At 37.6% G+C, this 26,655-nt stretch overlaps 1 protein-coding gene across 1 annotated transcript in view; it reads right to left on the bottom strand.

Moving 5' to 3' along the window:
• Nucleotides 1–22,566: 22,566 nt before the first annotated feature.
• IL1RAPL2 (interleukin 1 receptor accessory protein like 2) overlaps nt 22,567–26,655 on the bottom strand; it is a 167,361-nt gene continuing 163,272 nt past the window's right edge. Inside the window, exon 6 of the mRNA XM_077988414.1 lies at nt 22,567–25,162. Within this exon, the coding sequence (XP_077844540.1) occupies nt 24,465–25,162 (698 nt within the window). The 3' untranslated portion in view covers nt 22,567–24,464. The remainder of the gene's footprint in view (nt 25,163–26,655) is intronic.

Raw genomic sequence — 26,655 nt, 5'->3', positions numbered from 1 at the left:
AATAGTGCTGCAATAAATATACATGTGCATGTGTCTTTATAGCAGCATGATTTATAATCCTTTGGGCATATATCCAGTAATGGGATGGCTGGATCAAATGGCATTTCTAGTTCTAGATCCTTGAGGAATTGCCACACTGTCTTCCACAATGGTTAAACTAGTTTACAGTCCCACCAACAGTGTAAGAGTGTTCCTATTTCTCCACATCCTCTCCAGCACCTGTTGCTTCCTGACTTTTTAATGATCTCCATTCTAACTGGTGTGAGATGGTAGCTTGTTGTGGTTTTGATTTGCATTTCTCTGATGGCTAGTGATGATGAGAATTTTTTCATGTGTCTGTTAGCTGCATAAATGTCTTCTTTTGAGAAGTGTCTGTTCATATACTTTGCCCACTTTTTGATGGGGTTGTTTGGTTTTTTCTTGTAAATTTGTTTGAGTTTTTTGTAGGTTCTGAATATTAGCCCTTTGTCAGATGAGTAGATTGCAAAAATTTTCTCCCATTCTGTAGGTTTCCTTTTCACTCTGATGGTAGTTTCTTTTGCTGTGCAAATGCTCTTTAGTTTAATTAGATCCCATTTGTCAATTTTGGCTTTTGTTGCCATTGCTTTTGATGTTTTAGACATGAAGTCCTTGCCCATGCCTATGTCCTGAATGGCATTGGTTAGGTTTTCTTCTAGAGTTTTTATGGTTTCAGGTCTAATAGCTAAGTTTCTAATCCATCTTGAATTAATTTTTGTATAACGTGTAAGGAAAGGATCCAGTTTCAACTTTCTATTTATGGCTAGCCAGTTTTCCCAGCACCATTTATTAAACAGGGAATCTTTTCCCCATTTCTTGTTTTTGTCAGGTTTGTCAAAGATCAGATGGTTGTAGATGTGTGGTATTATTTCTGAGGGCTCTGTTCTGTTCCATTTGTCTATATCTCTGTTTTGGTACCAGTACCATGTAGTTTTGGTTACTGTAGCCTTGTAGTATAGTTTGAAGTCAGATAGCGTGATGCCTCCAGCTTTGTTCTTTTGGCTTAGGATTCTCTTGGCCATGCGGGCTCCTTTTTGGTTCCATATGATCTTTAAAGTAGTTTTTTCCAATTCTGTGAGGAAAGTCATTGATAGCTTAATGGGGCCGGCATTGAATCTATGAATTACCTTGGCCAGTATGGCCATTTTCATGATATTGATTCTTCCTATCCATGAGCATGGTATGTTCTTCCACTTGTTTGTGTCCTCTTTTATTTCATTGAGCAGTGGTTTGTAGTTCTCCTTAAAGAGGTCCTTCACAGTCCTTGTAAGTTTGATTTCTAGGTATTTTATTCTCTTTGAAGCAATTGTGAATGGGAGTTAACTCATGATTTCGCTCTCTGTTTTTTTGTTACTGGTGTATAAGAATGCTTGTGATTTTTGCACATTGATTTAGTATCCTGAGACTTTGCTGAAGTTGCTTATCAGCATAAGGAGATTTTGGGCTGAGACGATGGGGTTTTCTAAATATACAATCATGTCATCTGCAAACAGGGACAATTTGACTTCTTCTTTTCCTAATTGAATACCCTTTATTTCTTTCTCTTGCCTGATTGCCCTGGCCAGAACTTCCAACACTATGTTGAATACCAGTGGTGAGAGACAGCATCCCTGTCTTGTGCCAGTTTTCAAGGGGAATGCTTCCAGTTTTTGCTAATTCAGTATGATATTGGCTGTGGGTTTGTCATAAAGAGCTCTTATTATTTTGAGATATGTTCCATCAATACCGAATTTATTGGGAGTTTTTAGCATGAAGGGCTGTTGAATTCTTCAAAGGCCTTTTCTGTATCTACTGAGATAATCATGTGGTTTTTGTCTTTGGTTCTGTGTATATGCTGGATTATGTTTATTGATTTGCATATATAGAATCAGCATTGCATCCCAGGGATGAAGCCCACTTGATCATGGTGGATAAGCTTTTTGATGTGCTGCTGGATTCTGTTTGCCAGTATTTTATTGAGGATTTTTGCATCGATGTTCATCAGGGATATTGGTCTAAAATTCTCTTTTTTTGTTGTGTCTCTGCCAGGCTTTGGTATGAAGATGATGTTGGCCTCATAAAAGGAGTTAGGGAGGATTCCCTCTTTTTCTATTGATTGGAATAGTTTTAGAAGGAATTGTACCAGCTCCTCCTTGTACCTCCCATAGAATTTGGCTGTGAATCCATCTGGTCATGGACTTTTTTTGGTTGGTAGGCTATTAATTATTGCCTCAATTTCAAAGCCTGTTATTGGTCTATTCAGGGATTCAACTTCTTCCTGGTTAAGTCTTGGGAGAGTGTATGTGTCCAGGAATTTATCCATTTCTCCTAGGTTTTCTAGTTCATTTGCGTAGAAGTGTTTATAGTATTCTCTGACAGTAGTTTGTATTTCTGTGGGGTTGGTGGTGATATCCCGTTTATCATTTTTTATTGCGTCTATTTGATTCTTCTCTCTTTTCTTCTTTATTAGTCTGCTAGTGGTCTATCAATTTTTCTGATCTTTGCAAAAAACCAGCTCCTGGATTCATTGATTTTTCGGAGGGTTTTTTGTGTCTCTATCTCCTTCAGTTCTGCTCTGATCTTAGTTATTTCTCACCTTCTGCTAGCTTTTGAATGTGTTTGCTCTTGCTTCTCTAGTTCTTTTAATTGTGATGTTAGGGTGTCAATTTTAGATATTTCCAGCTTTTTCTTGTGGGCATTTAATGCTATAAATTTCCCTCTACACACTGCTTTAAATGTGTCCCAGAGTTTCTGGTATGTTGTATCTTTGTTCTCCTTGGTTTCAAAGAACATCTTTATTTTTGCTTTCATTTTGTTATGTACCCAGTAGTCATTCAGGAGCAGGTTGCTCAGTTTCCATGTAGTTGAGTGGTTTTGAGTGAGTTTCTTAATCCTGAGTTCTAGTTTGATTACACTGTGGTCTGGGAGACAGTTTGTTACAATTTCTGTTCTTTTCCACTTGCTGAGGAGTGCTTTACTTCCAAATATGTGGTCAATTTTGGAATAAGTGCCATGTGGAGCTGAGAAGAATGTATATTCTGTTGATTTGAAGTGGAGAGTTCTGTAGATGTCTATTAGGTCTGCTTGTTGCAGAGTTGAGTTCAATTCCTGGATATCCTTGTTAACTTTCTGTCTCGTTGATCTGTCTAATGTTGACAGTGAGGTGTTAAAATCTCCCATTATTAATGTGTGGGGGTCTAAGTCTCCTTGTAGGTCTCTAAGGACTTGTTTTATGAATCTGGGTGCTCCTGTTTTGGTTGCATATATATTTAGCATAATTTGCTCGTCTTGTTGAATTGATCCCTTTACCATTATGTAATGGCCTTCTTTGTCTCTTTTGACCTTTTTTGGTTTAAAGTCTGCCTTATCAGAGACTAGGACTGCAACCTCTGCCTTTTTCTGTTTTCCATTTGCTTGGTAGATCTTCCTCCATCCCTTCATTTTGAGCCTATCTGTGTCTCTGCATGTGAGATGTGTCTCCTGAATACTGCAATCTGATGGGTCTTGACTCTTTATCCAATTTGCCAGTCTGTGTCTTTTAATTGGAGCATTTAGCCCATTTACATTTAACGTTAATATTGTTATGTGTGAACTTGATACTGTCATTATGATGTTAGGTGGTTATTTTGCTTGTTCGTTGATGCAGTTTCTTCCTAGCATCAATGGTCTTTAAGTTTTGGCATGTTTTTGCAGTGGCTGGTACCAGTTGTTCCTTTCCATGTTTAGTGCTTCCTTCAGGATCTCTTGTAGGGCAGGCCTGGTGGTGACAAAATCTCTCAGCATTTGCTTGTCTGTAAAGGATTTTATTTCTCCTTCACTTATGAAACTTAGTTTGGCTGGATATGAAATTCTGGGTTGAAAATTCTTTTCTTTAAGAATGTTGAATATTGGTCCCCACTCTCTTCTGGCTTGTAGAGTTTCTGCCAAGAGATCCACTGTTAGTCTGATCAGCTTCCCTTTGTGGGTAACTCGAGCTTTCTCTCTGGCTGCCCTTAACATTTTTTCCTTCATTTCAACTTTGTTGAATCTGACAGTTAAGTGTCTTGGAGTTGCTCTTCTCGAGGAGTATCTTTGTGGCATTCTCTGTATTTCCTGAATTTGAATGTTGGCCTGCCTTGCTAGGTTAGGGAAGTTCTCCTGGATAATATCCTGCAGAGTGTTTTCCAACTTGGTTCCATTCTCCCAGTCACTTTCAAGTACAACCATTCAGATGTAGATTTGGTCTTTTCACACAGTCCCATATTTCTTGGAGGTTTTGTTCATTTCTTTTTACTGTTTTTTCTCTAAACTTCTCTTCTGGCTTCATTTCATTCATTTGATCTTCAATCACTGATACACTTTCTTCCAGTTGATCAAGTCAGTTACTGAAGCTTGTGCATTTGTCACGTAGTTGTCGTGTCATGTTTTTTATCTCTATCAGGTCATTCAAGGACTTCTCTATGTTGGTTATTCCAGTTAGCCATTCGTCAAATCTTTTTTCAAGCTTTAGCTTCTTTGCAATGGGTTCAAACTTCCTCCTTTAGCTTGGAGAAGTTTGATCATCTGAAGCCTTCTTCTCTCAATTCATCAAATTCATTCTTTGTCCAGTTTTTTTCCATTGATTGCAAGGAGCTGTGTTCCTTTGGAGGGGGAGAGGCACTCTTTGATTTTTAGAATTTTCAGCTTTTCTGCACTGCTCTTTTCCCATCTTTGTGGTTTTTATCTACCTTTGGTCTTTGATGATGTTGACGTACAGATGGGGTTTTGCTGTGGATGTCCTTTCTATTTGTTAGTTTTCCTTCTAACAGCCATGGCCCTCAGCTGCAGGTCTGTTGGAGTTTGCTCAAGGTCCCCTCCAGACCCTGTTTGCCTGGGTATCAGCAGTGGAGGCTGCAGAAAAGTGAATATTGCTGAACAGCAAATGTTGCTGCGTGATCATTTCTCTGGAAGCTTCATCTCAGAGGCATACCCGGCTGTGTGAGGTGTGAGGTGTGTCTGCCCCTAGTGGGAGGTGTTTCCCAGTTAGGCTACTTGGGGTCAGTGACCCACTTGAGCAGGCAGTCTGTCCATTCTCAGATCTCAAACTCCATGCTGGTAGAACCACTACTCTCTTCAAAGCTGTCAGACAGGGACCTGTAAATCTGCAGTGGTTTCTGCTGCCTTTTGTTTGGCTATGCCCTGTCCCCAGAGGTGGAGTCTACAGAGGCAGGCAGGCCTCCTTGAGCTGAGGTGTCCTCCACCCAGTTTGAGTTTCCTGGCCGCTTTGTTTACCTACTCAAGCTTCAGCAGTGGCGGGTGCCCCTCCCCCAGCCTTGCAGCAGCCTTGCAGTTAGATCTCAGACTGCTGTGCTAGCAATGAGGGAGGCTTTGTGGGCATGGGACCCTCCAAGCCAGGTGCGGGATATAATTTCCTAGTGTGCCGTTTGCTAAGACCCTTGGTAAAGTGCAGTATTAAGGTGGGAGTGACCCGACTTTCCAGGTGTTTTGTGTCACAGTTTCCCTTGGCTAGGAAAGGGAATTCCCTTCCCCCTTGCACTTCCCATGTGAGGCGATGCCTCGCCCTGCTTCAGCTCTCACTTGGTGGGCTGCACGCACTCTCCTGCACCCACTGTCTGACATGCCCCATTGAGCTGAACCCAATACCTCAGTTGGAAATGCAGAAATCACCTGTCTTCTGTGTCACTCATGCTGGGAGATGGAGGCTGGAGCTGTTCCTATTCAGCCATCTTCCCTTTATTTCTTAATAGTAAAATGATTAATTTTATCTTGGCACATGGCCACCTGGAATAAAGACTTTATTTTTCTTGCTCTTTTGCATTTACTTATGGCCATGCAATTAAGTTCCGACCAATGGATATCAGGTGACACAGGCAAGAAACCAGGGGGCAACTCCAAGCAAAGAACTGAATCCTGCCAACTGTTATGTGAGTAAGCTTGGAAGCAGACTGGTTCCCAGCTAGGCCTTCACGTGAGACCACAGCCTCACCCAACACCTTGAATGCAGCCTTGTGAGAGACTGTGAGACAGAAGATGCAACTAAGCCATTCTCAGATTCCTGATGCATATAAAGCTGCTTAATTTTAGAATAATTTATTACACAGCAATAGGTAATACAGGGACAAATGTGGCAGTGGAACATGTGACTTTCTGAAAGTGCCCTTCAGTAGAAAGGGTGTGCCCTTCTTCTGTTCCTTCCTCTTGATAGCTAGTTTAAGGCTATAATGGCTGGAACCCCAGCAGCCATTTTGAACCACGGAGCAGAGCAACAGGTAAAAAGTAACCTGAGTTCCTGAGATTATTATGTACAATACCATCCTGGATCACCTACACCTACATTTACAACTTTGGGTTTTTTGGTCACTTAAAGACAAGTCTAGTCCTATCTAACAATTGTGTCTAATATTACTGTTAACATCATATAAATATTTTTTTGAGCACTAGCTTTCTTTCTACCCCAGCATCATGGAAGAATAAAAACTAATACAAAATATCTTGTGGCATACTCTTTGTATTTCAGGAATACGTAGTCTAATTTCAAAATGATTTTAATGGCTTAGCTAAATTTTTCTCACTAAAGTCCATCTCCAGCAGACTTTCCTTACTTAAATATATACAATTCTCTAAAGAATGCTGAATTGTTTTTGGTGATGGGAAACATTTATTTTGTGATGGCAATGTTCACTCCTATTTCTGTCCATTGGTCAGAAAATTGAAGTTTTACACTTTTTTTTCTTTTTAAGTAAGAAATTTACATATATAAGTTTTGGTTTTATTCCTGGCAAGTTGTATAAATTTTCCCAAGTTCTTTACTAACTTAAAGCCTCAGTCTCTCAGTTGGCAAGAGAGGAATAATTATATTACCCTCCTCCTAGTGTAGGCTAAATGAGATAATATACCAAAAATATTTAACATAGAGCTCTACCTAAGTAATTACTCCATAAAAGGTGACTTCAATTATATTTTTGAAATGTTATTATTAATACATTTATCTACAGCAAAGATTTCATGTTGATTCTGGCCTTCTTTGGTTCTATTAATATGTTGGCTTTGAAGTCCTCTGCAGATAATGCCTGAACCTGAAAAAAAATTGTTTAAAGTTGAAATTCTCAGACACCAAGGCAGACTAAGAGGGTAGATATTTTTTTTTGTCTGAGGGATGGCCTTTCAGGCATCCCTCACATTCTTCTCTATGCAGGGAGTGACCTTTATTCTTATATATATGGCAGGCTCAATAATGACAACAGTTGATTACCTTCTTTTTCTTGAATAACTTCACAGGTGAATACTCTCCCCAAATGCCACAAGTTTCTTCAGTCCTCTATTATGTGATTCTTAGCTGTTCAAGAAGCTCTTCCTTAGGTTTTGATTTACATAAATGAACTCACAGAAAGACCTAGATACCTAGAAATTTTTTCACTAGTTGACTGCTGGTATCATTTGCAGCTATACTAGGTATATATTTAAGGGCAAAATATTGTCCAGACTTTGGTCTCTCCTGTGGATTTTATGTAGCTTTTTGCTATGGAGGTCATCTGTTGAGATATTAGTTTTGACAAATGCTTGCTGGTCTAGTTTTCTGGAACACAGGGCTACTCATATAATCCAGTCCCAGGTTCATATGAATTTTTCTATGCTGCTCACCCAGCTGCTTTGGTTTGCCAGAGACTGTTCAATACTAGAATTTTCATACAAAGCTCTACTCTCCACCCCACCCAAGAAGCTTAGTTCCCTCAGGGATGTGATCAGAATTGAAATCACTGGAAAAATATTGTAGCTCTAATTTGTGTTAAAGAAATCCTGAGCTGGCCCCAGGGTTTAGCAAGCTCAGATAGCTCATAAAAATGAGCTTTTGGGCTGGGCGCAGTGGCTCACGCCTGTAATCCCAGCACTTTGGGAGGCCGAGACGGGCGGATCACAAGGTCAGGCGATCGAGACCATTCTGGGTAACACAGTGAAACCCCGTCTCTACTAAAAATACAAAAATTAGCTGGGCATGGTGGTGGGCGCCTGTAGTCCCAGCTACTCGGGAGGCTGAGGCAGGAGAATGGCGTGAACCCAGAGGTGGAGCTTGCAGTGAGCCGAGATCGCACCACTGCACTCCAGACTGGGCGACAGAGTGAGACTCAGTCTCAAAAAAAAAAAAAAAAAAAAGAGCAAATAACATCTATAAGCTTTAATGTTTAATGTTAGTGAAGAAATATATCTCTCATTGAAGAAAAATATGTTCTATCTTGTCATCATGAGAGTTTAGTGGGTTTTTTTGTTTGTTTGTTTGTTTTTTCCTAGTAGTGTGGTTAGATCGTCGAGCTGCACAATTTCACCACTTAGTCTTCTTGTGAACATTTGGGTTAAGGATACGTGTGTGTGTGTGTGTGTGTGTGTGTGTGTGTGTGTGTTGTGGTGTGTGTCTCTGTGTGTGTATAAATAAATACGTAGATTTTTTTAAAGAATGATATTTGTGACTTATTGGTCATCCTAGTTTTAACCAATAGCGCTAACTGTCCATGGATTTTAAAGCTCTAGGAAGAGAAAAATCAATATTTTCCAAGTTGATATGATAGCCTAGAAAAGTTGTGTTAAAGTAGATTTTCTCTATTTTATTGTGGCAAATTCTACCTTGTTCACACACACTAGAATAATCAAAATTTTCAAAAATTAAAAATAACAAGAATATGAAGAGTTTGGAATCCTCATACATTGCTAGTAGGAAAGTAAAATGGTGCAGCCACCATGGAAGAAAGTTTGACAATCCCTCAAAAAGTTGATCATGGAATTAACATGTGACCCAGAAATGCCACTCCTAGGTATGTATCTTAAAGAATTGAAAACAAGTATTCAAACAAAACCTGTATATAAATGTGCACAGCAGCACTATTCACAATAGCCAAAATGTGGAAATAATCCAAATTTCCATTAATTGATGAATGGATAAACAAAATGTGTTATATTCATACAACGGAATACTACCCAGCCATAAAAATAAATGAAATACTGACACATGCTACCACATTGTGACCCTCAAAATTGTTATGTGAATGAAATAAGCCAGTCATAAATGTCACATATTATATGACTCCATTTATATAAACTATCCAGAATGGGTAAACTCATATAGACAGCAGATTGGTGGTTTCCAAAAGCTTGGCAAGGAGGGAAGTAGGAGTAACTTCTTAATGGGTGCACGGTTTTCTTTTGGTGTGATGAAAATATTTTGGGGCTAAATAAATGTATTGGTTGTAAAATGTTGCAAATGTACAAAATGCCACTGAGTCGTACACTTTAAAATTATTAATTTTATTTTATGTAAATTTCATCTAAAAAAATCGGTTTAGTAAGGAAGTCTACTAACTTCCGTAAAAGGTAGTAGGCAATCACTATTCATGTTGTTTTCATGGAAATCTGTGTTTCAGCAGTGAGGCTGACATTTTGCATTTCTGAGATAAATTGGGTTTAGAGATATAATATATAGAAAAAGACCTCTTTAAGGCATATATTTTTGAAAAGTAGTCTTGCCCATTTTTCAGCCCAATATCAAGTTAAAAGATTCCTTGAAGTTCCTCTAGGTCAAACTACTCCCTTGTGATAACTCTCTTGGGTATCATTTAAGTTTACATTTAAGGTACATTTAAGGTACATTTATGGATCATGGCCATTGAAAATCAATGGATCTAAGTGAAAGATCAACTTTTTTTCCATTTAACTTGTTACATGTTATGCTCTAGTAACAATATCCCATTTGTAGTTCCTCAGACATGCATGTTATTTCATTTCTTGATCCATTTTTATCTTCTGTTCATTTTGCTTGGAATGCCCTTCTTACACTTGACTATTTAGCAAACTTCTACTCCTCTTTCGTGTCCTAAGTCAGTGTCACCTCCTCGAGCTGACTTACTTCTTCCTTCCTCTGTTCTACCTGATATTTTATACATCTGTTTCTTAATGTGTTTAGAACAATTATAATTATAACTACATGCTTGTATGTCTTTTTTCCCCACTAGACTTTGAGGTTTTTAAGAATAAGATCCATATCAATTTTACTCTTGGCTATGTTTCTAGTGCCTAGAAAAGTGCAGAGCCTATAAGATGAACTGAGAAAAGTTTGTTGAGGCACTTAATTATACAAAAGACAGTATAATATTGACTTTCTTGGCATCAGGAGAATAATGAAAAGACCCTTGGAAACCCGGGGATATCTGAGGTTGATTTCAGCTGCCATAGAATTATTTTTGAGAATTTTATCCACAAGGAATCCTGTCTCAAAGTCTCAATCATTTATCTGTTCCCAAGATATAATGTCTCTGCTGTTTTGTTCCCAGCCTCTCCATTTGAGAAAGGTTCCTGATTATTTTTGCTGGCAAAACTATTTCCTGTAGATGCTCTTAATGTAAAATACAGCATTCTGAGATCATGGGATCTACACTGAAGAACTTTTTTTTTAAATTTTTACTTGTATTTGCTGCCATGGCTCAATTGTTCTGAAGACTTGGACACTTTTCTGTAACCTGATTTTCTCCAAAAAAGACAACTCCCTCATCCCTAGAGCCCTTGAAAGTCTCTAGAAGCTTTAGCAAGGCAGATGAGTCCGCCAACTTCAGCACTCTGCCAGTTTCCATCATGTACATGTTTTTAACCCTCAGGGTAGAGTGAATGCCTGGAGATATTCTTTCATAACATTTGTTTGGCAAGAAAAATAGAAAAAAAAATGATAGCAGCCAAGGGTCACAGTTTCTACATTCTGCAAGAATATCTTTAAGCATATTCTGCTTTTATTTTTGCAGAGTAAAAAGCTCATAGCTTTGTGACAACTCCTCACATTATCATTTTTTTTTTTTTTTTGCTTTGTTACTGGGTTGGGGCTATCACAGCCATAATTCTAGACTGCTCACATTTTTTCATTTGAAAGTGTTAAATTATATCCCCTACCTTCCTTTTTCCTAAGCATCCCTCGAACTACTTTCGGTTTTCAAATTCTGTAAAGGAGATACTTTTAATCTGGGGACCACTTTTAATGGCACCCATAGAGGGGCTTCTGAAGATACACAAACCCTTTCAGATTGTGAGCTGAGCGAAATTATGTACATTTTTATATTTGTGCATTTATTTCTGAAAAATAAGATCTGTAAATTTTACCAGTTCTCAAAGTAGTCCAAAAGTGTGTTCAAAACTATTATGACGTATAAACCTAAGCAGATATGCTTTAAGGGACTCTTCAGATAATAAAGTAAGGGTCTCTGCCTCAAAAAGAACTTTCCTTTTAAGAGGGATGTCTCTTTGTTTAGGGAGTGAGAGCTTTGTTTAGGGAGTGAGAGTCTCATGAAGTGAGATTAGAACTTTCTGGAATGTAAAAATTGGTTTTGGGATTGAACCCTTATACCTTGAAATTGAGTCTCCTTATTCAAGCTGCTGGAACTTACAGACCACTAGCTGAGCTGTTGGAAGTCACATAAAAATCACCAGTTGTAGCTCCTAAAGGAGAAACAGCAAAGAAACTGTTGCTGGACTTATAAATCTTTTTCAAATATTTGAGGTCCAGTTGTTATTTGTAGGTTGCTGGAGAAAATGTTCCAGCATATTAATATCTGTAAATTTATATGTGTAAACCTGTGTACATTTCTTTATCAATCTGCATTTATTCAGCACTCTAAGATGATTTACACCCTCCCAGTCTCTGAAAACCCTGAGGACAGAGTGTTACACATACTCTCAATTATTTATGCATAAAAATATGAGGTTTGGCTATTGGACCCACTGACATAGCTTAACATTTTTGGCCTCCTCACAAGGTAAAGAGTGGAGATGTGGTGGTTTGTGGACTTACATTCCATAGTCTGCATTGGTCTGTGGGGGAAGTGAAGAGTGGGGATAAAAAGAGCTCCTTCAACTTCTCAAGGTTGACTGAAAACTCAACTCTCAGAAACAGGGTTTCATCCTTTGAGGCACAATATCAGAATTGGGATATTTTCAGGTTTCATCAACTTGGAACTCTCATTTCTGCCCTTAAGTAATCTCCTTTCCCAATATTGTTCGTAATACATATGCTTGATTTGGCTTATTGGGAGGAGGTTACATATGAAGTGCTTATGTTTCCCAGTTGATATTCTTATATCTACATTCACCATTCGCCTATACTTTATAGACTTTCTGTTCTTCTACATTTCACTTCTTGTCTAGCATTACTAAAAGCAGGGGCCATGACTTATACTTTGGAATCCCTGCATGTCTGGCACAATGCTCAGTATATGATATATACTCAATATTACTGATTATTTTAATTTTCATGTTAACTAGTGATTTCTGGCCTTTAGTGACTTCAAATAATATCTCTAACTCCTAGAGGTGGTGAGGTTGGATTTTCATTTAAAGGTATACAGCCAAAGAAAAGAGTTCATTGGTCAGATGTGGCTTTAGAGAACCAAATTCGGCCTTTCTGTTCTTAGTGGTGGTCAACTAAGTTTGGATCTAGTTAGAGTGGACATGGCTCTTGTTAGACTGGACAAGATTCGTGTTAGACTGGACAAAACTGGAAGCTTCTAGGACATACTTTTATTCATACAAGTATGACATATGACCCTTCTAATGGGTACATTAAGACACAGGGAAAATAATGCAGTTTCTAAAATTGTTCCACATGGTAAGTTCAGTGTTGTTTAATTCAAGTCCGTTTGGGGGTGCGCAAGAAAGTTTTACATAAGGGCAAGTCAGATAAACTCTTCTTATGACAAGCTCTTCTCTTCTAGGAGTTTATTTGCCATACATTGGAATGTAATCTCTATAGGACAGGTATTTGTACTGGTTTTGTTCACTTCAACACCCCAATAACTGGAACAGTGCCTGGTAGATAGGGTTCCCAGTAAAACTTTCCAAGTAGACACAATCAATGAATAAGAGCTTACTGAGCAGCAACCATGTGGTTAACAAAGTGGTAAGTTCTCTGAAGATACAAAGAAAACTTTTAAAATGGAGAAGTCATTATTATTCATGAGTTTAAAATCCACCTGAGATGAAATGAACAGAAAACAAAGCAATTGCACACTAAAGCACCCAGACCAAGAATAGAAAGATTTAAGTTCTTTTTCTCACTTTGCTGTTAATCAACTGGGTTAGCTTGGAAATGTCACTTTTTTAGGAGCATTAATATTTTCTCATTTGGAAAACTGAGTAGACAAACTTAGATACTGAACATGTGATAATTCTATGTTTACAAATGCAGAGGAGCAATAAACACAGTGGGTTGTAATAGTCAAAGAACATGTCAGGTAAAAGATGGACCAGAACTTATATGTTTTAGAGAAGTGGGCAAAATAAGATTGCCTAAAAGGAGGAGTTCAGGTAGCAGGATGTACAAAAAGTTAGAAAAGATATTTGTACCCAATGCAGTCAAATATGAAGTGTGTATGTATGCATATAGTGCTTAGAACAGTGACTGGCACACAATCAACTTGATATATGCCTCAACTATTAAATGTGTATGGGGGAGGGAGGTGGGGAGAAAGGAGAGGATGGGGAGGGGAGATGAAGAGGGGGAGATAGCAGAGAGAGGAGAAGAAGATGGAGAGGGAGAGATAGAAATAAAAGTCAAGTAGAAAGATGGGTCTGACAGGAGTGGTCAGGGTGAATTAGAAGACAAACCAGCTAGATAGATATTTTAGTGATCTGAGCAGTCAGAAGCTACAGTAATATATATGAATTGGAAATATTCTTACATATCAACTATTTCAGCCTCACACTTAAACTCGAAATCCTTTCTGCATTCTTCCAGTCAGTCTCTGACGGTTTGCAGTGACAAAGTATACTGTTTTTCAAGGCAGCATATTTGGTTTATGGGTAGTTTGTGTCCTTAGACAAAACTTTCTGATTCTGAGCCTAAATTTGCCTTCTTGGTGAGTTCCACTCATTATCCTGGTTCACCCCTTGGGGCCACACTGATTATGTCTAATTTTACTTTAACGTCACATTTTGGCTAAATTTTCTCTTTTTCAGGAAAAAATAATATCAATTCATTCAATCATTTATTCCATGGCATGATTTCAGATACTTCACCATCTGAACCATCTTCTTCTGAAATCTCTCTAGACTGGTAAAGTTCCTATTAGAATGTGGGTGCCTAGAAATGAACACAGGCTACCAGAAGTGGTCTGACTAGTGCCAAGCTCCTTCCTTGAACTGGGCATTGTACTTGTATTGCTCTGTTCTGACACTACATTTGCTTTCTAGGCAGCTACATCACACTGTTGAATCATTTCAACTTGTAATTGCCTTTAAACCAGAACTATGCAATGGCTTGTTAACCTGGTAAATTTCCTCTTTATTATTTTGGCCTTTCAGGTCTGGTAATTTCTTTTTGAGTGGAAAATTCAGGGAGCTTGGCAGGTTGAAAAACTACTTATTTCTTTAAAATGTCTAGGGTTGCTATTATTTTGGGGGAGAGGTGAGTGCTGAGGTACAGTCACAACTGACTGTCGGAGGGTCTATTAAATGACTGTATTGGTGAAAAGTCTGGATCACATTCTAATTTGAAAGAGAACTTTCTTTAATATAAAAGTATTAATTGGAATAAAGACTGTGATGATGTTTTCAAGGAAAGAATGTGCTTGACCAACTATAATGAATAGGCATGATGAGCAGCACCCTTCCCTGTATACATTTCGTGGTTAAAATCCTTTAAAACTGTCCTTGTAATGCTCAATATTGGGCATTAATTTGTCGAGACAACTTTTTTTTCCCTCCATACAGCAGAGAAGAAAATACAAGTAATAGCTGACACTTTCACAGCATCTACTATATATACAAGACTCTCTTCTGAGCATTGTGTGTACTTAATCTTCTTAATAATCCTATGAAGTAGATGCTACTGTTATCCTCATCTACCTTATCCCTATTTTACCACTGAGAAAACTGAGACACTGAGAGCTTTAAGTAATTTACCCAAAGTGAAATAGACAGTAAAAATTAGTGAGGAATTTGAATTCAGGAAGCCTGGCTATAGAGTTGGTGCTCAAAGCACCTCTCATATCCAAACACTCATCTTAGTCAGAATAGTAGAATTCAAAAATGTCTCCAACTTGCTTTAGCTAGGAGACCAAATTTAAGGGTGAGTTAAGCTCCCATACTACAGACTAATATATCTTCTCTCCTGCAAATGATGATGATTATGCGGGAAGAGATTTCACAATTGATTCTGCTTCCATTGCATATTTAGCGTATTTGGTTAAGCGTTTGGGACCTTGCAGATAGATCTATGTGACATAAAGATGTTTGAAAGGATTTAACATTTTATGATTTGGCAAGACATTGTCTTCCCTCCACCTGAAAAGGTAGATGGATGGATGAATATTTTAAGAATTGAGTCTGGCCAGGCCCGGTGGCTCACACCTGAATTCCCAACACTTTGGGAGGCCAAGGCAGGCAGATTGCTTGAGCTCAGGAGATCGAGACCAGCCTGGGAAACATGGTGAAACCTTGTCTCTAAAAAAGAGTACAGGCTAATACAAAAAAAATTAGCCTGGCATGATGGCGTGCACCTGTAGCCCCAGCTACTCAAGAGGCTGAGGTATGAGGATCACTTGAGCCCAGGAGGTCGAGGCTGCAGTGAGCAAGCCATACTCTTCCCATTGCACACTAGTCTTGGTGACAGAAGCAGACCCTGTGAGCCATACTCTTGCCATTGCAATCTAGCCTTGGGGACAGAGGGAGACCCTGTCTAAAAAAAAATCCAGTCTATGATGAAGATGAAGATAGAGGAAAGAGTATGGAATCCTGGATTCTAGTTTTGGCTGTCACTAATAAGATTTTTGGCTTTGCATAAATGACTTAATATTTCTGAGTCTCAGTTTCCCCATCTTTAAGAGGACTAGATGATCTTTCAGAGCCCTTTCAAATCTAACATTCCATGTTTTAAGTGAGTAAAGGAAAGCAATGGTGATGAAGGAGAGAAAAAGTTTAAAGAATTTTCATGGATGAAGAAATAAAGTCAAGCCTTGGCTTTACCATTTTTAATTATCTTTGGATTGTGGCTGAATTGAAAAGTAAAGAGGGAGATCAATGACCCTCATCCTCCACTATATGGCTCAGAACTGGGTTTGTGCACATTAGAGGACAGGAAAAGAAAGAAAGAAAAAGAAATCTTTCAAACCAAGAAAGCTAATTTCATGTGAATTGGCATCAGTGCAAAATAAATTAGATGAATAGTTTACAGTATATCTCTCATAATAATCTGGCTTGTCTTGAAACATTGAGCTTTTTAAACAAATTTTACTGCCTGGCCTATGGCTTTGTGGTTCCATCATGTTCAAGAAAAAATGCTGACAACTTGTTTTCTGTTTCCACTGGCAGCATTACTGTTTTTAAATTGAAATGATAAATGGTTGGTTATGGTGCAATGGCTGAGCTTTGAATTCTATAGTGATATTCTATATTTCTCTTTAATGCACACACTTTTATTTATAGGTAGATTTCCACTGTGTTAAAAAATGCTCATCACATCATAATTGTAATCAGCAAACTATTACATGAATTTTGGTCCTAATATTCAATAAAAGATACATCCTAATTTAGGCTTCTCTTTATTACCTGGGAGTGCTTTTGAGAAGAGCAGAGAACTCTGAGTAGAAAATTCTTCTTTGTTTTTCCTGCTTGGGGGAACCAAGGTGTGCCGAATATTTTCCCCATTTATTTTTATCCATGCTTTTTGAAGCATTTGAGAACAGTTGATTTGTATTTTCTCCACACACCCTTGCCAAAGACAGTGATAGAGACCTGGAAAGACTCACTTTGATCTGAAGGTAGTTTTGCTTGCCATGTGCTTGTGCAATTGAGTACTAGCTGATAATCAAAACCAACTCCCCAAACTTGAGCTTAGTCTTTGACACCGTATTTGATGCTTTGGGAAAAAGCCTAAACCTTTATATTTTTACCTGTCAAATGAGCTTATCCAGGTCCCAAAGAACATTATACTCAATGATTTTTAACCACTGTGGAAGATGGGGCAATCACAAACAGTCACTATTTGTGTTAAAGTGTTGCATATATTAACAAAATTATTCAGAGATGAAGCTTAATTAGGATGTCTATGACTCCTCTTCTTGGTGCCTACCTAACTTCTGCTCCTAACCTCAGCATATTCCTAACATTCGCCATGTGCCAAGTGTGTTTTTGAATTTTTGAATCCCTCCTACTTTCTGTTTCTATCTCCTTCTACCTTTATCAAGACATAACCATGAGTTGCTTCATAATTGTAGGTTTCTGTACTCCATGGCACCATCTGATATTCGATCAAGTCACTTGGTCTCTGGGCCTCAGGTTTCCTAAAGTAAAATGAAGGGATTGAAATAGATGGCCTTGAAGTTCCCATTCATTTCTAAAATTGCCTGAGTTAATATCCACATTAATGTGTTATCTCGAAAATGTGCTTCCCTTCCTGATAGAGTAGTTTGGTGGAATTATAAAGGCTAGATTTTGGCAACTCCATGGGGACATCATGATTTAACCTAGTTAATATGATTTTAGGACACCGGTGATAGGCATTTTGGGGACTGCCTTCCTCATAAATTTTTATTTCCTTCAAAATGTGCTCCATAAAAGGCTACCAATTTTGCGTATTCCTATAGTTAACTCTCTCTGTTGGTTTGCAGGTAGCAAGTATTTCATAAACATAAAAAGAGATTTACATGTATTATTTCAGATTTAACTCCTAATACATTTAATTGAGGTCATATCCTCTTAGGAAATAAGCAATATTTCTGAGGAACTTCTTTAGCAAATTTTCTTTTACTGTTGGTATCATCCCAGCCATACTTTCCTGGAGAATTCATTGTGATCAACTCTTCCAAGATACTGTCTCACTCTAAAAGCAATTGCCTCTCACAAGCACTACTCACAGATCAGATGCTTAAGTTAAAAAAAAAAAAAAAGAAAAAAAACTCCTCCTGAAATGCAGCTTATCTAGCGATATTATCAAAAAGCTTCCTAATCAACTTGTAAGCATTTTAAACTTCTATAACAAGAAACCAGTTTGATTTTACCCAGGTTAAGGAAAAAGACAAACTATGGTGATTTTTTTTTTTTTTTTTGGCTTCTCTTTCCTTTAAAACAAAGAACAAAATGACAAATCCAAATTTGAGACATCTGGATGTTTCCCATCAGTGGCTTAAACATCTGTATTTTTTCACTTCTCATCCAGATGTTTTGGTCTTATGTAAACTTAGCTAAAGTGAAGCAGAGTATCAAGCAATCATCTGGGGACTTTGATTAACATGGACAACAAATCTGAATAATCCATGTTCTGAGAGTCCTGGTTTTTGTCTAGCTCAGAATACATTACTAATGAGGTCAAAGTTACTGTAGGTTTGTTCCTTGAATCGGGCCAGTTAGCTGTGATCTGTTCCATGGCCACAAAATGCACCTCTAACCTCAGCCAGCTGTCTTGGAAAATGAGTGTCCTTGGTCATACAGGCAGTCACGCAAGAAACCTAGTAACCAATCTCTATCACTTGGAAAGTAAAATAAAATGTATTTCCTGTGGACAGTAGGTCAGCAGTGACATTTTGTGTAAAATAATAATTGTAACAATAATTCTTACATAGCTCTTACTCTGTGCCAACACTGTTCTAAGCACTTTGCATACATTAACTTACAATGTTCACACTCCTGTGTATTATTGGTATCTGCATTTTACAAATGAAGAAATGGAGGCACAGAAAGGCTAAATAATTTGCCCCACATACAAATAGATGACATTTTAATATTTTCTGGTATTTTCCTACTCTATCAAGAAAGTTAAGGACTGTCAAGCTATTGGATGCTTAGAAAATGTGTCAGAGGAGGACAGAAACTCAGATATCTCTGCATCCTGAATTCATTGGTGGAATTGCTACTGTGCCCAGTAAAGTAGGTTAATCTAATCCCTATTCTTTGACCCAATATGATAATTATAGGCATAAATTACCTTTTGCAAAAAACAAAAAAAGAGAGGCAATGTTTTTATTGGCAATGTCAGCATATAAAGTATGTATTTAGGAAAAATGACTATGTGGTTAGGAGCAATGAACTATGTTGGGTGGCCTCAGAGAACTAAATTGTATAAATGCTCTGAAGAAGAATGATTTGTGTGACTGGCAGAATGCTTAGGAAACTTTTATCTGCAACCACAAATTGACTTAGATCCTAAAATGCTAGACCTAGACAGGATGTAGATAGATAATCTAATATACTATTTTCTTTTTAAAATGTTGTAAACAATAAAAAAGTTGCTTGCTGAAAGAAGCAAATGGAAAAAATAAACTCTCATATTTTTTAAGGATTGTAGGAATTTAAACTTCACAGTGCTCCCAAATCCACTTGTCCATTTAATTCACAAATGAGGTGTGAGCACCTACTCTGTGACCAGGACTATTATGGATGCTTGGACTATAATAAGGAGTAAGAAGAGACCACTGATCTTCAGCAACTCTTCATCTATTCTGGCATTTTCTATTTCAGAAAGTGGTGTGCGGTGGCTCAGGCCTGTAATCCCAGCACTTTGGGAGTCCGAGGCCAGTGGATCACGAGGTCAAGAGTTCGAGAGCAGCCTCACCAACATGGTGAAACCCCGTCTCTACTAAAAATACAAAAATTAGCCGAGCGTTGTGGCACACGCCTGTAATCCCAGCTACTCAGGAGGCCGAGGCAGGAGAATCACTTGAACCTGGGAGGTGGAGGTTGCAGTGAGCCGAGATCATGCCACTGCACTCCAGCCTGGTCCACAGAGCGAGACTTCATTTCAAAAAAAAAAAAAAAAAAATAGTAAAGGCCCTCTTTCCTACAACTTTCCTGCCTAAATTGTGTTTCATCTTCTGGTGTTCTGGAAAACAATTGCTAAGCATCTTAGTAATAGAGACTATGTATGTTCATCAAATCCCATATCCTGCTGATTTCTCTCCCTCCTCAGATCTGCCTTTTTCTGAGTATCCAGGTCACCACCCTAGCTCCATCATTTTTCACCTCACACCTGAACTATGATAACAGCATCTTAGCTGGTCTCCCTGCCTACATTATCTCTCCTTACCTACTTTTTCCTGCATCTGCTATCAGATGAATGCTCCACCACATTTCTCAGCCTTAGTTCTCTCTCTCTCTCTCTCTCTCTCTCTCTCTCGACAAGGTCTTGCTCTGTTGCACAGGCTGGAGTGCAGTGGCATGGTCTCAGCTCACTGTAACCTCTGCCTCCCAACCTCAAGTAATTCTCCCACTTCTGCTTCATGGGTAGCTGAGACTACAAGCATGCACTACCACTCTCAGCTAATTTTTGTATTTTTTTGGTGGAGACAGGGTTTTGTCATGTTGCCTAGGCTGTTCTCAAACTCCTGGACTCAAGTGATCCACCTGCCTCAGCGTCCCAAAGTGTTGGGATTTCAGGTATGAACCACTGCACCTGGTTCTTATTTCTTATTATGTTCTCACACAGAGTCTGCTCTTGCCAACCAAATGTGCTCACTATCAGCTAAATAAGACTGACTTATTCTTTGTTGAATCTTCCCATGTGCTATTCTCTGCACTTGAGAAATTCCTATTCTTCACCACTCTTGGATCTATTCCAAACTTTTATCTTGCCACAGTCAGCACTGAATTGCCCCACCTCACTTATCTGCTCTGCATGTACAATATTAATTTCCTATACTTAAATGTGTTCTATAAATACCCACCTTTCTTCATGTACATGATGTGTACACTACTTGAGCACAGAGACTTCAATTTTTTAAAATGATTTCTATTATACTTTATGCAGTGGCCAGTACACAGTGGGCACTCAATAAATACTCATGATTTACTTTAATACCATTTGGAGAAAATGTTGAGCAAACAGCAGTGAGCATTTGGAAAGACAAGTTATATGAGTGTAGGTGACTTTACAAGTTCTGATCGCACAGTAATTAAATGGACTGCCAAATAAGCTTACATTTCTTGTGGCTGATTCCAGTTCTAAACCAAGACAAGTTTGATGTAAGAGTTTGAAGTGAATGATTATTGTTTATCAAACTACTCCATACATTCATCAGAAAGCCTTAATGCTCAGCACTGTGATCTCTATCAGACATAGTAGAACAAAAATGCATGAGTAATAGAGAAATTGGAGCCAGACAATTTTCAACATCAAATTCTGTCCTAGAAAAGAGCAACAACAATTGCAAGTATTCAAACTTAACTGGTCACTATGGAACTATTTTCTGTCTTGAGTCTGGTTTTATCAGCAGACTACCTCAACTTGGGAAATCAATATCAGGAGTGTAAAGATTTATATGTGTAATTTTCTGGACATTTCCCTTGGCCATTACTCAATTTTCTAGAAAATACTTTGTAAAAACCAACCAATTTATTTAAAAACAAAATGTCAAATGGCAGTAAATGCTTTATAGCAGTGGTTTCTTACTCTTGTAAGCCCTTCAAATACTACATGGGTCAAAGACGCTCCTTCTCTTTCCTGCAAGAATTTTTTTTCCTTTTCACACTTTCTATTCTCCAAACCTGTTGTGGAAGTTATCCGCAGGATACTACTGATTCCCATGTCCTCTTGGACACCTCTATAAACTTCTCTTTCATAACTGAACTCTGTTTCACCCTCTGATTTCACCATTTCCTCCAAAGCCCTACCATGTTAACCATCAATCCTCAGACAAAATATCAACCTCTCACATGATGCTATTTTTGGTTCAAGCCTTACCAGAAACCTGCAACTCTCTTTGTACTTATATTTTTGAGTGAGTGATTGAAAGCGGACCAGATTTGGACCTAATTCAATTAAAGCTTAGAGGCAGTGAGGACAGACATCTTCTTTTCAGGTACCATCCAGCCACTTTTTAGAGTTTCCATAGTTATGTTGGAGTCCATAGATTATCAATCCCACCATATTTCATGTTTTGTCTAATTAAACCCATGTACACATTGTCCATATCCTTGAGCATTGTTTGTTCTCATGCAATTTTAATTTCCTGTTTGTGGTTTTGTACATTTCTTATATTTTCTGAATGTTTCACCTTAAAATAATCTGTCTTAAAAAGTATACATTCTTGCATACAATAATATAGCAATAAATTTGTTATCAATATATGATAACTAGTTGTACCAGTGTTTTTCTAGATTTCCAAAATCAATTTCAGTGAAAAATTGAGAAGAAATATTTTTCCCTCTGTGAATGCAACTAGGAAAATACTTCATGTTCTAGACTAAATACCTATTATACCCTTATGGGCTATATATTTTAGAAATCTGAGATGAAAATTAAATTTTGAATTGCCATCTAGAAATAAATTTTTATAGATAGTGTACACATTGGTTCCTGAAAATTGTAGAAAAGGTTTCTTGTCAAGTTCCCCAGCACAAGTGTGAATGCTCTGTTTTTGAGTACCTACTAGTAGTGAAAGGACACATTGTGGCCAGCCAACTCAAATTGCTACCCACATTTAATCATTGTAAATAGAGGAAGCAGAGAGATTCATGTTATATTTTCAGAACTTACATGCTCAATACAGAACTATTAATTTAAAAATACCACCAAACATTATATTTGAATTAATCTAGATTTCTGTGAAAAATAATATAATAAAAAATACAGTGGTAACTTAAACTTATATTACACGAGTATATGAGTTCATGCAGATTTTTAACTTAGTAAATACACATAGCATTAAAGAACAACCAGAGTAAATACAACTTTATAACACTTGGAAACAGTTCAGAATTGATAAATTTTCATTTTGAAAGACTTATAGATTTTACAGAACAAAATTATCTTTCTCAGTGGAAAAAGTACATCTATAAAACATAGACATGTGTTGAACAGGGTTTTTCAAAAGAGCAACTAATTGTCCAGCTGTGAAATGAACATGTATCACTGCTAAGCTTTCACCCACTGTAGGTGCAGAATGCATTTTCTGAATGGCTGGACAGAGAAAAGCAACAGAGAAACAAGTAATTTGAACAAAACTCGTGGATCACAGAAATTCAATAATGAAAAAATACTGAAAGAAATAAAGCATTATCTGGTGTTCTCTTATACATTTGGGATTCACAATTACAAGGGGTGGGCAAATTATTAATTTTTACACATTGTGTACATTTGTCCTTGTTTTATGTTTGTCCAAGAACATGATTTAAGAACTATTGCAAAATGCCAAAATTGACCTTGATTAACAAATGACCCTCACAGGCATCTAGGTGGAGAGCACATCTAATTTGATTAATTGGAAAGAACATAAAGTAGTAATCCATAATAAATACTAGAATAGGAGCACATTCCTTACAGCAAATAGGCAATACTTAGATTATTTACAGGGATTTTCTGGCATGGTACAGTCACAGTCACTATGTGAGGATGGAGAAGTTTAGCCTATCAAATATACTCTTCAAAGCACCAGGAGTAGACATACTTGTGCAGGAGCCTTGCACAGATGGCCAAATATTATACATACAGAATAGTCTGTTTTATAACTACATTGCCAGTGAGAAACTGTGCAATTGCTGCTCTACCACTAGTAAACATAAATCATTTAGCACTTCATCTGCGAATATTGTTGCAGTACTTCTTTTCAATTGCTGACACTTGCAGTCAATATGTATTTAAATTCAAACGTCAACGATGTCGAAAAAAAGCAGGAAGATGTCCACATCTTCATATAATACTTACAGCAGGTCAAGGAAAAAATCCAAATGTGAATTTGTTAGCAAATAATGAAATGTGTATTTCAAAATGTGTTTTCAAAGTTGTAAAACTTTTGGAATTAGAAAGCCACGAGGGCTGTTCAAAATCATCCTAAAAGAACACACAGCCTGTCTATTCATTTGCTTAAATGCACATTGTTTACCTATCTACCAATTTGCCTACAGAAGATGTGTTCCCTAATAAAACTAAAAGCTGTTATTATGAGCTGTTGATTTAGTCTATAGAAAGTGTCCATTATGTTGAAGAAGTTTTAAACATTTCAATCACATTTTTTCTCAACTGATCTTCCTCTACAAACAATCTTCCAACTGGAGTGCATCAACATTTCTTTCTTGATAATTCCTGAATTTTCAGAACTCTATAGAAGTTATTTTTCCCCTTAAACTTGGTGGAGAATTTTCAAATTCAATTAAAAATCTTTAAATTTTCTTTATTTCAAATACCATGTGAATACTGAAATCTTTTTAAATATGGGCAAGACAGCTCACCTACTAAGCATGCAGTCCATGTGCTATCATAAAACCTACTCTAAGACAACAGGATTTTAAAATTTTGTTTTCAGGAAGAAATCAAAACTGTACATTAGAACAAGGCGCCATACTACAAAAGCAGGTCCTTCTTTCCCCCCACTATTCTGGAAATGTAAACAAAAATATTTAAGTATAAAAGCCATTTTTGTACCTTTTTCTTCAAACACTTTTTTTTAACACCTCAACGTTATTAGGTGTACTTTATGCTTGGTATAGCAGAAATTCTCTATGCTCATCTAGCTGTTCAGAGAAATTCCTATTTTTCACTACCAAATATCACTGGTAAAGCTAAGCTCTTTGGAGGATAAAGGCAGCAAAGAATTGTTCCTATGAAATTCCTGGGTATCTTTCAGGGTGTTATTAAGGGGTAGCTGTCCGTTGAGTAGCGTCAGAGGCAGGTTACAATAAGTATGGTGGTTGCCTAAGGAAGGTACTGGCAAGGTCGTGGTTGGTATCTCATGTTTATAACCTCTGCAACAGTGTCTCATTTGCATTGAATCTGAATGGTGGAATTCAGGGAGATCAGCTTGAGATGACACCAGAGTAGCTGAAGTAGTGGTCATGGCAATGGAGGGTATAGGCTGGAGTTCTCCAAAAAGTCCTTGTTCTGCGGAGTCTAGAACTTGGCACCGAGAGAGCATTTCTTTTTTCTTGATGGGCATTTCATATACTAAGTGCTTCCAAAACTTAGAATTTAATTTGCTGCTTTTGGGTCCCTTCCACTTGATCAGGGACAGAAGTTTGATACTGCGCTTTAGTGATTCCACTTCCTGGCAATTCACTTTCCCTTTTAATTCTGTACACTCAATCAAAATCACTTTGATTTCTCCACTGACTAGCATGTTATGGAGTCTGCTTTCCAGTTCAAAAATACTCCATCCCCGTCTGAGAATATAGTCTGGAGTTAGCACGATAATAAGTCTTCTGCTTTGTTCAACATATCTTGTGAGATCTTCGATGTATGCTACAAATCACAGAAAGAGAGAAAGAGTAAAACAAAGACATTGGCAGTCTTTAAAGCACCAGGTTTGCACACTAGTATAGCAAAGATCCAGTCTCTCACTAAAGTCCATCACATTTTCTTTTCTTGTATTGCACATTTCCTTCCCTAAAACTGAAAAACAAACTGCTTATAATCACTATTTTATTTTCCCTTACCATTACTTACAGTGTTTTTTTGGCTAACATAAACTCTGACTTCTTCAGAGCTTATGCGTATTTCAGTGATTTCTATTAATGTATTCATTTAATTAATACATTCTATTAATGTATTAATTTAATTCAAGTCAGGCTTCCAAGCTAGTGAACAACTAATCAAGGAGCTGATGAAAAGAGAAATGGAGCCTTTTAATAAATGCAGAGTTACCGTATTTATGGGGTTTGTTTGCTTTTCTTCTCTAATTTTCTTTATTTTTATTACTATTATTTATTGTAATTGACAAATACTAACTGTATGTATGGCCCCTAGTTCTCAACTACTAAACAAGGAGGGGGCTATGTATACTAACTACTTGAGAGATAACTGTGATATAGAGATGGTGGAAAATCTCTTCTAGAATCATAGCTTGTTTCTCCAATTATTTCTGTCATTTGCAAACTTAGGTTCGCCATTATGCCCTTCAAACCCAGAGACAGGGAAGTGGTTTGTGTCCATGAGTTTAATTGGAACTAGCTGCTTTTGTTCCAAGGAAGAGTGAAGAGTAGAGTCGGAGGTGGGGGGTGGTGTGAAATGAACAGTGAAGGAGTCTACCAACTGAAAAGTAAGTATTTGCCCTACTTTGTGGAGCAATTCTGAAAGTGAGGTGAATACGTTATCTATGGCTTTTACATGGTAGAAAAACACTCAACTAACTCCGGATTTATTTATCACATGAAATAATCCCTTTGGAATCATGCTTCCCAAAGTCTTATCTGCCAAAAAGGGAAACACACACATGTTTTAACAAATGGAGACTTAGACACAGGTGCTACACCAGAGAGCTGTCTTTCCGAAGCAGAACACAAGGCCTTGTCTAATGTACAGTGCCCTCTAGCAGAAGCAGTGCTTACAGAAAGAAGCATAGCAACATTTGTCACCACAAATCTGCCCAAGGTTACAGACTGCTTTCAAGGAGTCACACTCAGCACATATCGTGGGGCCACCAAACAGCTCAGTACAAGCAATTTGAAAAGAGAAACTTATTTTACAGATGTGTATTTTACAGATGATCTCTCTTTTCTAAAGTTTTATTTTCACTACTTGGCAGCAAGAAAACTTTTGCAAGTGAAAATGAGCAAACTTTCTATATACCCTACAGATAAATAAGAAACTTTTAAGAGATACACATAGATTTGCCTATTTAACAATTTGTTGTTACTGTTCTTTGGGTTTGACTTAATACATTTCAGGATCTTTCTCATGCAGTAGTTACAATGACTGTATCTGTCGGGATAAGGCAGTGTCTAAGTAGAGAGGGA

This window comes from Macaca mulatta, chromosome X, assembly GCF_049350105.2.
Source record: "Macaca mulatta isolate MMU2019108-1 chromosome X, T2T-MMU8v2.0, whole genome shotgun sequence".
Classification (NCBI taxonomy): Eukaryota; Metazoa; Chordata; class Mammalia; order Primates; family Cercopithecidae; genus Macaca; species Macaca mulatta.
Note: the sequence above shows the minus strand (reverse complement) of the source record. Positions and strands in the feature narration are given on the sequence as shown.